The sequence below is a fragment of the Orycteropus afer genome, unplaced genomic scaffold (genome assembly GCF_000298275.1).
Source record: "Orycteropus afer afer isolate SDZICR_OR568_19922 unplaced genomic scaffold, OryAfe1.0 scaffold00168, whole genome shotgun sequence".
Lineage (NCBI taxonomy): Eukaryota > Metazoa > Chordata > Mammalia > Tubulidentata > Orycteropodidae > Orycteropus > Orycteropus afer.
Window position 1 is genome coordinate 5,088,611 of NW_006921755.1, and position 12,885 is coordinate 5,101,495.

A 12,885-nucleotide genomic window follows, 5' to 3' on the forward strand; every position below is an offset into this window, starting at 1 on the left:
GCCAGGTATTTTAGTTTCATTGTCCTTGCTACCATGCTAGAGTAGCATACTCTATAAAGAAATACTAAATGTATTTATCAATAAAAAACACAAGGTAGAAAAAAAAAAATTACTTCCCAATTGTAATACAGCCATTTTTATTCAACTTCAATATTATATAGTTGAATGTGTTAAGTTGCAGGTAAACATAGCTAGGATTCCCAATACTGAGTTATATTCCTTTGTCCAGATGGAGATTCCTACAATGACTAAGATGTGGTCCCGGCTCTCAGTGAGCTCTCTGTCTAGAAAGGGGAACATGGCTAACTCTTATGCAATGTAGAGAAAGAATGACTTAAAATCCACAGGAAAGAAAAATAGCTGAGGGACAGCAGATAAAACTTCATACAACAGGTGGCAAGAGACGCTTGAATGACAATTGGGGTTGACCATGTGGAAATGCGGAAGGCTAAGGGCAATCTGGTAGAGAAAACAGCTCAACAAAAGGTACACAAACTGAAAAGTACAAGGCATTAAGTAGAGTGGCTTAGTTTACTGGGAATAATAGACTAGGTCAAGACTTGTGATTAAGATATAAAGTAAAAAGGATTATGAGGCATGATTTTAGATGTTTGTCAGTGACTGGATAAGAAGTGCTCCATTTATATGACAGGCAAGGGGACATTCTTACAGTTTCTTTCTTTTGTTAAGCAGCAGAGAAAAGTGATCAGAGTGCTGCTTGAGAAAGATCTCAAAACCCTAAATTATTTTATAACTTAGTTCTATATGTGTATCAAAATCAAAACAATATTTGTGTTCTTCATTCCCATGTGCAGGGGGTTCAAAAGAAAATCTACTTACATCATCTTCCAAGCACATCATAGACTAAGACAAACTCTTTTATTAAAACATTTATAAAATACATTTTAAAAGATAAAGCAAGAAGAAAAACAATCAATATATTTTGGTTTTAATACTCAGCAGTTTTAATTCCTGAAAGTATACCTTTGTATAAAATATGAACGAAAAGATTTGAGGGGGGATATAATTTTTAAAATTGCTTTGATATTTTCTCTTGAGAGATCTGTATAAAACATTTTCAAAAATGTCATTGGCTGTGCTGATATCATTTTAGAAAAGAAAAAGAAAACACAAACAAAAGCATGAAGCAAACAGCCATGCAATTCCATTTAATTGCACTTCGCAGCACAATCCTTTCTTTTTTTTTCCTTCATTGGGAATAGCTTGCCAGGGCCTAATGATTTATTTAAATAGAGGGATTTTTATAGGCCTAGAATATTAGGGTCGTTTATTAACTTTTACGTTTCATGGATAAACAAGAGACAGCACATCAAGTTTCCCAGGGAACACAAAAGCTCCCCTTTTAATCAGTTTAAAACCTCAGCACTTCATAGTCATTCTTTATTCACAGCACATAAATTGGTTTCACCCATATCAATTGTTTACCTTATTAAAACATTTTAGAGAGAACACACGTAAAGGAGAAATAATTGCTGGTAGTTCTGTGTGCCTGTGCTGTGTCTCCAGGGTATCACTTACTTTCATTGCAGAGAAGTCCACCCCAGCCCACTGGGCAGGTGAACCCACTCTTCCCTTCCCGACATTTGCCTCCATTCATGCATTCTTCACAACTCAAACTGCAATCGTGTCCAAAGGTGTAATCTAAACAGACTGGAATGTGATACCATCTTAGTCAGTCCTAATGGTTTTACCTAACTAAAAAAGCAAGTGAAACTCTAAATTTCCCAAAGAAAATCATGATCCTGGAACACATTTCCTAAAGTCCCAGAAAAAGACAATAATAAAGAAATACATTTTTTAAAATGGAGATTATTTTTAGTTTTTCAATTATAAAAATAATATATAGTCTTTAAAGAATATTTAGAATGTGTAGGAGAGTAAAACGATGAAAAGAAATTACTATTGACTCTAGAACACAGAAATCATCAATGTTCATGGCATTTGGTGCTTTTCATCCCAGTCTTTGCTTTGCATAGATTTTTTTTTTTTTCCAAATAAACCGTCTGATTGAAATTTAACATACATGCAGAAAAGTGCATGAATTTCAAATGTACACCTCAAAGGCTTTTTATTTTTTGCTCTTCACAATGTAAATATTCCCATGTAAATACCACCCAGATCAAGATACAAAATATTAAGAGCACACTGAAAGCTTTGAATTGACTTGATGCTTCTGTCATCAGCCTCACAAATTAAATGCTATCCTGGTTTCTATCACCATAGATTATCTTTCTTTATTCTTGGACTTTATATAAGCAGAATCAAAAAGTATGTGCTCTGTTTATGTTCAATATCCTAGTTTGGTGAGTAGCACCTGGGGTCTTCACAGCTGTGAACACCTATCTAATATACAATTTTGGTCTCTACTCATCTGGAGCAAAAGAGAAAGAAGGAAACCAAAGAGTCAAAGAAGAAACTAGTCTATAGGACTAATTCCCTATATGGACCACAGCTTCATCTACCCTGAGACCAGAACTAGATAGTATCTGGCTACCACTAATGACTGTTCTGACTAGGGACACAATAAATGGTTCTGGATAGAATGGAATAAAACTGTAAAACAAAACTCAAATCCTTAAAAAAAAAAAAAAAGGCCAGACAACTGGACCAATAGAGACTAGAGGAACTCCCAACACTATTGCCATGAGATACCTTCAAACTTAAAGAAACCACTGCCAGAGGTCAGCTAAACAACAGATTGGCTTATAAAATAAACAGTATTATCCATGTGTATTGTGATTGGGAGTTCTGGTAGCATAGTGCCTAAGGCACTTGACTGCTAACCAGAAGGCTGGAAGTTCAAACCCACCAGCCACTCCTCGGAAGGAAGGTTGGGCAATCCTACTTCTATAGTGATACTGCCTCAGAAACCCAAGGAGGGGTCACTATGAGTCGGGTCCGACTCAACGGCAAATAACAACAACAACAACAACAACAATTTTGATCCCTAAAAACAAAACAAAAAAAAACCTATATGAAACCAAATAGTCAACATCTACACTACAGTAAAGATGAGAAGGTCACGGGAGCAGGGAAGCTAGATTAATGGATATGGAACAACTGGAATGGAAATGAGAATGGTGACACAATATGGAAAATGTAACCATTGTATAGAAATTGATAAATAAGAACCTAATCTGCTGTGTGGACTTTGACCAAAAACAATAAAATATTGTAAAAATGTATGTACTCGTTGGGGTCTAGCTTCTTTCACTCAATATTATGTTTGTGAGATCCATTTACACTGTGAGTATAATAGGTTATTCTTTTATGGCTATGTAGGGTGTTCCATTGCATATATAAATGATAAATTTACCCATTCTATGCTTGAGGGAAATTTACCTTTATTTGAATAATGATTGAGAGACTGGATTTTAGTGCCTTTAAATCTTTCTCCATTTCAATTTTTGTCTGTTTCTAGATGTTGCTCTCATTGTGATCCCCATGTGTACACAGTAGAATTGTTTCACAAAGTTTTCAAGGCTGTGGCCCTTCAGAAGCAGATTGTCAGGAATGTCTTCCAAACTGCTCTATGCTGGTTAGAAGCACCAACCTTTGGACTAGTAGTCAAGCATTTAATTGTTTGCACCACAGCCAATTCCACAACACCAATAGCTGCAGTAACAACAACATGGGTAGGGCCATTCAGAAGTCCCAACTGAAAGTCTCCTGTTTAGCAAGACTTTTCTACTTAAGCAGGCTGTGAACTCCAATTTCTATCTCCCCATGAGCACAAGACTACAGAAAACTGTGCTTAGCTCCTCACCAACTTAGCAGCCATCTCTAGATTTCTTCACTTCTCTGCCTGCACAGCCCATCCATTGGCAGATGGCTCCAGGCAAAAGCAGCAGAGGCTGTAGTCTCACTTCCTTGGGCTTGCCTTCTCTGTATTGTTCCACTCACATTTTGGCTGCCATGGGAGGCCTGAACTGTTTCAGTTCTAACTTTGAGCAGCCAAAGTATCAGGAGTTTAGTTAAGTAACGTTAGAGCATCTGTACTTTCACATAGAAGTTTTTCTTAATATTATTATGATTTTCTATAGCATTCTCCTCATTATGCTAATTTAAAGATATTTGGATGGGGCATTTAAACACTAAATGTTTCAAGATGATGTTAGCAAGAAAGTGGAGACAAAATCACTTCTTCAGAGCTTCCCATTAAATCCGCCATCTTTTCTGCCATTTTATTAGATGCACTCGAAAACAATCATTAATTTTTGATGTTATTAAAATATAGAGAAAATAGAGAACAAAAGGCTCAGTTCAATTTTACAGAGAAAAGGGGGGAAAAAAACCCCAGCAGACCACTGAAAACTATTACATTTGAGAAAGGTTATACCAATTTATTTTGATCAGAATTAATTCAGTGCTTGAGTTCTGCTGCTTGGATATACAAAACAAACAAAAAACTGCTCATGATTTTGAAGATTTCCCTGGTCCACATAATCATATTGGACAATTGACTCTGTATTTTGGAATCCAGAAAAGTTCTATATTTTAATGTTATTTAAAGTAAATTTTTTTTTAAATAACTTTTTTGTTTTTTAAATTTTAAACTTTGCACATATCATCTTGCTTAATCCTTATATTCAATGCTGAGGGGCAAGTAAACCAACCCTCCCTAACCATTAATCCCCTTTGGGAAAAATTCTAATACAGGTGGATTTCTTCTTCTTCTTCTTCTTTTTTTTTTTTTTTTTTGAGGGTGGTAAAAGTTTACAAGCAAATTAATTTTCCATACAGCAGTTCATAAGTATTTTGTTTCATGACATTGCAATCTCCATACTTTAATAGCTCTCTTCCCACTTCCTCCCTGTGGTTACTTTTTCCCTGTGTCCTTCTTTCCTATGTATTTTTGCCCTCTGATCTATCTCCCTATGCAAATACCGCCCTTCTTATCTCCCATGATTGATTGTTCTAAGAAGTGTACTTACCTGGTATAAACATTCACCTTATAAACCTGTCTATGGTTTGGCTGGAAGTCATGGGAGTGAGTTTAATTCCAGACCTAAAGGGTGACTAGGGGCCATAGTCTCAGAGGCTTCACCAGTCTCTATCAGAACAGTAAGCCTGGTATTTTTTCTGATTTTGAGTTTTGTTCCACATTTTTGTCCCATTCTATCCAGGATCTCCTGCACTGATCCCTTTATGAATGGCTTGCAGTGGTAGCTGGGCACCATCTAGTTCTTCTGGTCCCAAGGTCATGAAAGATAAGATTTGCATGGTCCACTAGTCCCTTGGACTAATTGTTTCCATGCATCTTTGGTTTTCTTCACTCTTCTTTATTCTGGCCAAGGAGAGACCTAACTCCTTGCTTGTAAATGCAAGACCTATCCCCGTTGCATGTAAATGGCCACTTGCAAGCTTTTAAGATCCCAATTGCTACTCACCAAAGTAGGATGTAGAAAAATGTTTTTGTGTAGTATGTTATACCAATTGAGCTTGATGTCCTCCATAAGCATGGTACTGAGCCCAGAGGGCCAAAAGTGCTATTAGTTGGCCTTTAATAGTTAGAAAAAGAAATATGTTCAAATCATTCTCCTCATTATGCTAATTTAAAGATATTTGGATGGGGCATTTAAACACTAAATGTTTCAAGATGATGTTAGCAAGAAAGTGGAGACAAAATCACTTCTTCAGAGCTTCCCATTAAATCCGCCATCTTTTTATCTTTTTTGCACAATAAATGGTTATTGTACAGATACATGTATGAGAAGCCCTGGTAGAGCAGTGGTTAAAGTGTTTGGCTGCTAACTGAAGGGCCAATAGTTCAAACTTACCAGTCAAAAGATGTGACAGTCTGCTTTTATAAAGACTTACAGTATTGGAAACCCTATGGGACAGTTCTACTCTGTCCTATAGAGTTGCTATGAGTCAGATGCAACTTGATGACAATGGGTAGAGTACAGGTATGTGTAGAAATAAGGGTGTAAGACGGAGGGTGGCTGATAAAGTGGATAACAGGGAAATGAAGTTGAGAAATTAAATGTCCTTACAACAACATATGTGAATTTTCTAAAAATAAAGAAAAGAGGTGAGAGTAATGAGGTAAATTCTTTTACTCACCAACTTTGTGCAAAGCGGTAAGTTCTCCTCGGATATCTTGTTCCTCTCCCTCCTCATCCTCCTCATCTTTGTAGGTGGGAGGCAGAGAGGCAGCAAAATAATGAAGCAGCTGAGGTGGGCTCTTGAATAGAAGGCTTGGAAACTTCACAACTTCTAATTCCTCTTCTTCCTCTAGTTCATCATCATCTAAAGCTAAGACCATATAGGACAATGCTTAGATTCAGCATGCTGGCTGAAAGAGAGACACTGAGCAAGGGTTGATGAGAGAAACGAGAGTTTGAACTAGATAGCAAAGGCAGGGGGTGACCAAAAGGTAAAACTCTTTGAGAAGGCCATTTCAAAAAGTCTATTGTAAATGAAGGTGAGAAGCAGCAAGTATAGAGTTGAAACTGCAGAGAGAACAAAAGGAAAAGAAAGCTCTGTCTGTGAAGATAGAAAGGGAAGGACAGGTTGAGTTAAGGAACATGTGCTCTCCTTTGCTCCTGAAAGAAAAGGACAAGGATTGGAGTAGATTAGAAGAGAAAAAATTAAATCATTCACAGTGACTTACAGATGATGCAAGTTTTTCTATCACTTCCAATTCTGTAGCCTTCTCACAAGTGCACTCATTAGTTCCCACAGAATTGATACATAGTTGGTCACAGACTATACTGACATCCAGGCACTCATCCACATCTAGGAAAATTATAAAGACAGCTGCTTTTAGGCATTGGGAGATAGTGATGGGCATATGCATGTTCCTTCTGTGACTCTTATTAATGGTGTTATGACAATAAAAACACTGCCATATAGAAAGCATAGCCTGAATCCTTACTCAAGTATAACTTGCCAATTATTTTTTTGTCCACACATTCTCAATTTCACTGTAGTTCATCTACATGGATAAGGTCTTATCTGACCCTAGATAAGGTTCATAAGGTTTTGATGAAGAACTTACAACTTAAATTAAATGGTCTCAGGCTGTGCACCATTTTGCAGAATGTTCATTCCCTCTTGGTTTATTCAGTATCTACAGCAGAGCACCTTTTCTATGCATAAGTCTGTACAACTATTGTGGGGATTATTAGTGATGATAAAACCCTTAGACTTGATATCATGTGGCTTACTTATTAGGACAGCTAAGTCTGAGCCCAGACTTCAGTCAATACGTTCATGCTACAAAAAATGCATAGATTAAGCTAAACTTCTGAGACTTTTTTCAGATTGTGGGTACCTGTTCCATTTGGATGCATATACAAACTGTGTACATTCACGCCATACAATCATCTCTTGGCTCACCCTGTTTAAGAGCAGATGGTACATGAAATTCATATTTTTGGACTCCTTTCTTTCTGGCCCTGCTAATTGGCTGGAATGTAGTAAATGGCAATATGCTGTACTGTGTTTAGAATATATACATTTCATACTTGTGTGTTCTTTGCTGTTATCTACATGGCAAAGCTTGAATGCTTGGCCATCTGTATGGAGAAACACACCTACCACCCTCTACAGAATTTAGAATTTGTTTCTTTAAGCAAAGAAAAACTATTTTCTCTGAGGTGTTAAAGTTTTCTTACCTAACTTAACTGTTACTGGAATATATATCAATCTTCCCATATTTGTTTCAATTTCAAGAAAAAAAAATATGGTTCAAAACTTTGGTAATAATGGTCCAAAATGAAAATTTCAAGATTATACATTTAAGGCAAACTTTTAAAAGTAAAACACAGAAATTATTTACATGAGGTATTCTCAGTTAACTCTACTCACTGCATTAAACTTACTTAGGATAAATTTAAAACTATATAGAGTAGAAAAAATCTGAAAGTGAGGTGAATCACTGCTAACAAATTTGAAAACTGTAAAATGACTCATCTTCAAACTTGTATTAGCTATACTAATATCAGATATGTAAGGGATTCACAGGTAGTGAACTGAACTGTGGCTGGTAATTCTTGAGCTATGGTTCTCTAATTAAAGAGCTCATTGAAAAAGACTTTCAGTAACTATATTTCTAATTCCAATCAAGCTTGCCAAGGGATTATATAGGGTAATCCCTGTAACAGGTTGCTACAGTCTATCAGAATTTCTCATTTCCCTACACATATTAAATTAGCTGAAAGGGATTATAGACCAATGGATATTATAATAATAATGGCCAATTTTAATCAAGTGAGTTCTCTATCAACCACTATAGTCGGCACTTTATGTTTATTACTTTTCTTAGTTTATTCACTAATCCTATTATCTATCCCTTAATGATGAGCATGTGAGGTTCCGAGCAGTTAAATGAGTAACTCAGGTTCACATGACAGTGAATAGTAGAATCACATGGGAATCCAGGTGTCTTAGTGTTGAAGCCTTCCCTTTTCCCACCCTTGCCCTCTGCTTCCATTTGTTACTCTGTTACATCAGTTCATCCTCCATTAGTGACTCCATTACATCAGTTACTTTGTGTTCCATTTCAGGAACTTACCATCACATCCACAACCATCCAGGCTGGTCTGAAAGCCTTCCTTACAACCACATTCATAGCTTCCTAAATAGTTGATGCAGAACTGGGCACAGCAGGCTTTGCCACTCTCACATTCATCCAGGTCTGGAGAGAAAAATGACATTTTTGTCTTAGGAAACACTAGAATTTAATCAACTAAAGAAGCACCAACAAGTCTCAGTTCTAAATTAAAACAATTTGGTCACTACTTTCTATCTCTCAGGTCAAGTAGCACACATTGAAGAAACTATAACACAGTAAGAACAAGGCTCACAGTTGAGTTCATGATTTTTGCATACTTTTTGTATGCCTGTTATTCATTTGAAAAAGTACATAAATAATCTTCAAGTGCATTTATAAGCACAGGAAAAGAGATCTTTGCTATTTTTCTGGTTTAAACAGTAATCTGATAGAATAAACAGATAATTTGAAGAACAAAGAAAAGTTTGAGAAAGAAGAACCAAAAAAATTCCATTTAGTGTACATTTGATAGCTGAACAGAGAAGGCAGTCTTAGACTCCATATCTGTTTATTCTTCTAGAACTTCACACTACAGAGTGTTCCCAAGCAAAGGGAGCTCACACAACTGATAAGAGGAGAGAGAACTGCAGTTAGGAGAGAAGGCAGAACAATCATTTTAAATATTATTTTTTATATCAGAATGTTTCGAAGTATTTGTTGACCCTTTGGTTGATGATTTGACTGGGGTAAGTGAGGTGTTGGGACTTGTGTTACAATCTGTAACGTCAACACCCTGAAATGTCCTGGATACATTTATCTATAGGGAAGTCTTTAAATCTCCTTCAGCACTATTATTCTAGAATTCTACAATCTTGGAGGTTTCTTCCTAAGACATTCTGAGGGAAAACAGAAATATACCAGAAGACATCAAGTTAAAACCCCTCATCAAACAGTTACCTATTAGGCCTCAGTTTTGTAATGAACATGTCTAACATAGACAAAGGAGAAAGAACAGATGTTTCTTTATCCACTACTTTTCTTAGGCTGCAAACTTGTGAATTGTGTTTTAGGCCCTTTATTTATTCAGTTCAAACCCCTTTGTTGGTTGAGCTATTCAGTTGAGTGGCCTACCAATGCTGAGTTTACACAATCCCATTATTTTAAAACCAGACAAGTAGCCACTGATGTAAGAGGTCAGTGTCTCAATTAACCCAGGAAAAGGTACAAGAAAAGGAAATACTGACAAGGGAAAGGAAGGAAAGAAAATGGAATCAATCTATCTTAGTGAAAGGTCAACATAAAATATCTAAATGAAGGTTGTTTGGACACAAAACTTTCTTTCTCCTGCAAAATGTCACCAGTAGTGCTACTCACAAAATTCTAGATGATATTTTCCCTTTCTTATATTAAAACTTCTTTGTCCTTTCAATTAAATAGCATGGATATAGAAGAGAAATATATATAAATGCACTGCTGTTGAGTCGGATCCAACTCATAGCGACCTGTCCTTGGGTTTCCAAGGCAGTATCACTAAAGAAGTAGATTGCCCAACCTTCCTACTGAGGAGTGCCTGGTGGGTTTGAACCACCAGCCTTATGGTTAGCAGTCAAGTGCCTTAGGCACTATGCCACCAGAGCTCCTGAGAAATATATATATACACACACACATACACACACACACAGAGAAAGACACACAAATTCAGTTTCATTTAATCCAAAAGCTTATCATGTATGGTTTTATTTTCAGAGTTTTAAAAAGTATTCTCAGATACCACTGGAGCCTCTAAAAATATAGGTCTGAGGATTCCATGTTCTCAACTAGCAAGGAACAAAATTCCATCACATAATTTGAAAGTAAGTCCCTTACTCTGACTATCATTTTATGATCCATTTTAGAATCCTCTTCTATTATCATCCCTCTGTGGCTTTTTCTAGCTTGCTTCATGTATACCATCCTCAGTGCAGAACTCATCTGAGATCTCACCCTTCCTACATCGCCAGCCTTTCTTAAGATGCTCTGTTACTTTAACACTTATATCACGAGTTTCCTAAATCTCTTGATTATTTTTTCTGATTTTATTTGGTGATATCTTTGCTTTCTATTTCTCTCTTTCAATTTCCCTGCTCTCTGAAGATTTTATCTTTCCTAAGTTCACCAACATACCAAAATTTGCAACTTTATAGAAAAATTCACCTGCACATAAAAATTTAGCCCTAATTAAAAGTAAAATGTCATTCATAGTCAGGGAACCCAAGCAAACATTTTAGCTCTGACATAAGGGAAGCATCAAAACTAAACCTATCTGTAAGAAAGAATTTGATCTTCTGTATATCGTCATTGAATGATGTTTCAAAAGTTAGAAATTACAAATATTTTATAATAACTAGCTAAGGTTAATTTACTGAACTTAATGCTGGTCAGATACTTGCATTTTGTACAGTTGTCTTTCAAAATATGTTAACACATCTTTATGCTTTTAAATCCTAATGTGCGTTTAAGCTGTGACTTCCAAAGAATTAGATTTTTTTTCTCAAATTTTCTTTTAGAATATACTATCTGCCATACTAAAGTTGAACATGCGGAATAATGAGGGGAAGTTCTGGTAAGATGGCAGACTAGGCAGAAAGACTGCACAGATCCTCTTCAACGAAGAAAAGGGAAACCAATTAACACAGACACAGAAGATAATCCTGGACCCCTGAGCCTTGAAGGGAAGGATATATAAGTGGACTAAATCCCAACTAGTAGAAGAATTTGCATTAAAATACTAAAAAAGGAGAACAGACGGAGCTGCCGTCTGTCAGCGATCCTGAGTGATCCTCACTGCACCGCACAGACAGCTTGGAGAGTGCCGAGTGGTGGTAGGACCTAAGATTTAACCTAAAAATCAGCCCTGCTTGCCAGGGACTGCATGGAGTACTGCTCCGGTGGCTGGGGAATAAATGGAGGTGAAGAGAAATGCTGGCTGAGCTGTGGACTTTTGCCTGTCAGGAGGACGCTACCATTTTGAACGTTTACAAGTGACTTGACAATTTTGGATATTTAAAGAGACAGCACTCTGCAGATTCCCAGGGCTTAATAACAGGTTCTGCTTGCCAGCAACCCCTAGGATACTACAGACCTGCAAGACTAAAAGGTGGGACATTCCTCTTGTTACTCTTATACCCCACACCCACTTGGTGAATGGAGGTGCGTCCATCCCCCACTCCCACCTACCTTCTGGGCCCACAGGAACTCCATCACAGTCTGTGTGCTCAGACGGAGCCTGGGTGCCCTGCCCTGTCCTCCATCGATTTTTTTTCTCTTTTTTAATTTTTATTTTTTCTCTTTTTCGCTTTCTTTTTTCTGGTGATTAGTTTGCTTGTATTTGTCTGTTTTAAAACAACTATTATTATTAATACTTTTTATCTGTTTACTATTATTCCTATTGTTCCCCTCTCAGGTTCTAGTTTTCAGCTTTTTTTCTTTTCCCTGTTCCTGGTTGAAATTTTTTTTTTTTAAATTTAATTATTTTCCCCCTTTTTTATCATGGCTAACCCCATTCCTTGTTTTTCTTTATGCATTGTTCCCATTTTTTCTCTTCATTATTCTGCTTCTCTACCAGATATTGCAGGTTTTCTTGTTTTTTTAATTTTTCTTTTACCCTTTTTTTGGTTACTGTTCCTGTGTGATTACATGGTGTATTTTTTGTCCATGTGCTTTTAGTTTTTTGATGGTTATTCATTTGTAATTTTTGTCTAACTGAGTGGGAGACAGCAACAGTCCCCATAATACACAACCACACACACACCTCCTGCAACTTCACTTACTGAATGAGAGCCACTACCTTCTTCTCCACCAATGGGCCAGTGATAAAAAAAAAAAACACCAAGAAGAGTCTGAATCACCCTTGGCTGCTCTTCACAAACAATTAACAGAGATATAAATACAACAATGCCATGATGCCTCAGAGACAACAGACCATCACAGTTCACACAAAGTATGAGGATAAAGTGGTAGAAACAAGGGAGCAGGACACAGACCCAGAACACATCACTGAGGAAGAAGCAGCATTGGAAATCTCTGATAAGGAATTCAAAAGAATTATCATTAGATATCTTTAAAGGACTGAGAGACAGACAAAATAAAACACAGAAAAAACCTTAGAAGAATTTTGGAAAAAAATACAAGAACAAAATGATAAAATAATAGAAATTATTCTAAATCTACAGACAGAAATCCAGAATATTAATACTAAATTGTCAGAATTAGATAACACAATGAAAGGTCAGAGGAGTAGAATTGAAGCAAAGGAAGGCAGAATTAATGAGAATGAAGATAAATACCTGAATACTTCTTTGGAAAGGGATCAATCAGAAAAAAAA

General features: G+C 36.6%; 1 protein-coding gene across 1 annotated transcript in view; it reads right to left on the minus strand.

Annotated features, from left to right (window-relative positions):
* Positions 1-153: 153 nt before the first annotated feature.
* The window catches only part of LOC103201901 (EGF-like and EMI domain-containing protein 1), a 99,600-nt gene continuing 86,868 nt past the window's right edge, over positions 154-12,885 (minus strand). Inside the window, exons 6-9 of the mRNA XM_042781764.1 lie at positions 8,543-8,665; positions 6,088-6,279; positions 1,540-1,671; positions 154-284 (exon numbers count right to left, since the gene is read on the minus strand). Coding sequence (XP_042637698.1) covers positions 154-284; positions 1,540-1,671; positions 6,088-6,279; positions 8,543-8,665 — 578 coding nt within the window. The remainder of the gene's footprint in view (positions 285-1,539; positions 1,672-6,087; positions 6,280-8,542; positions 8,666-12,885) is intronic.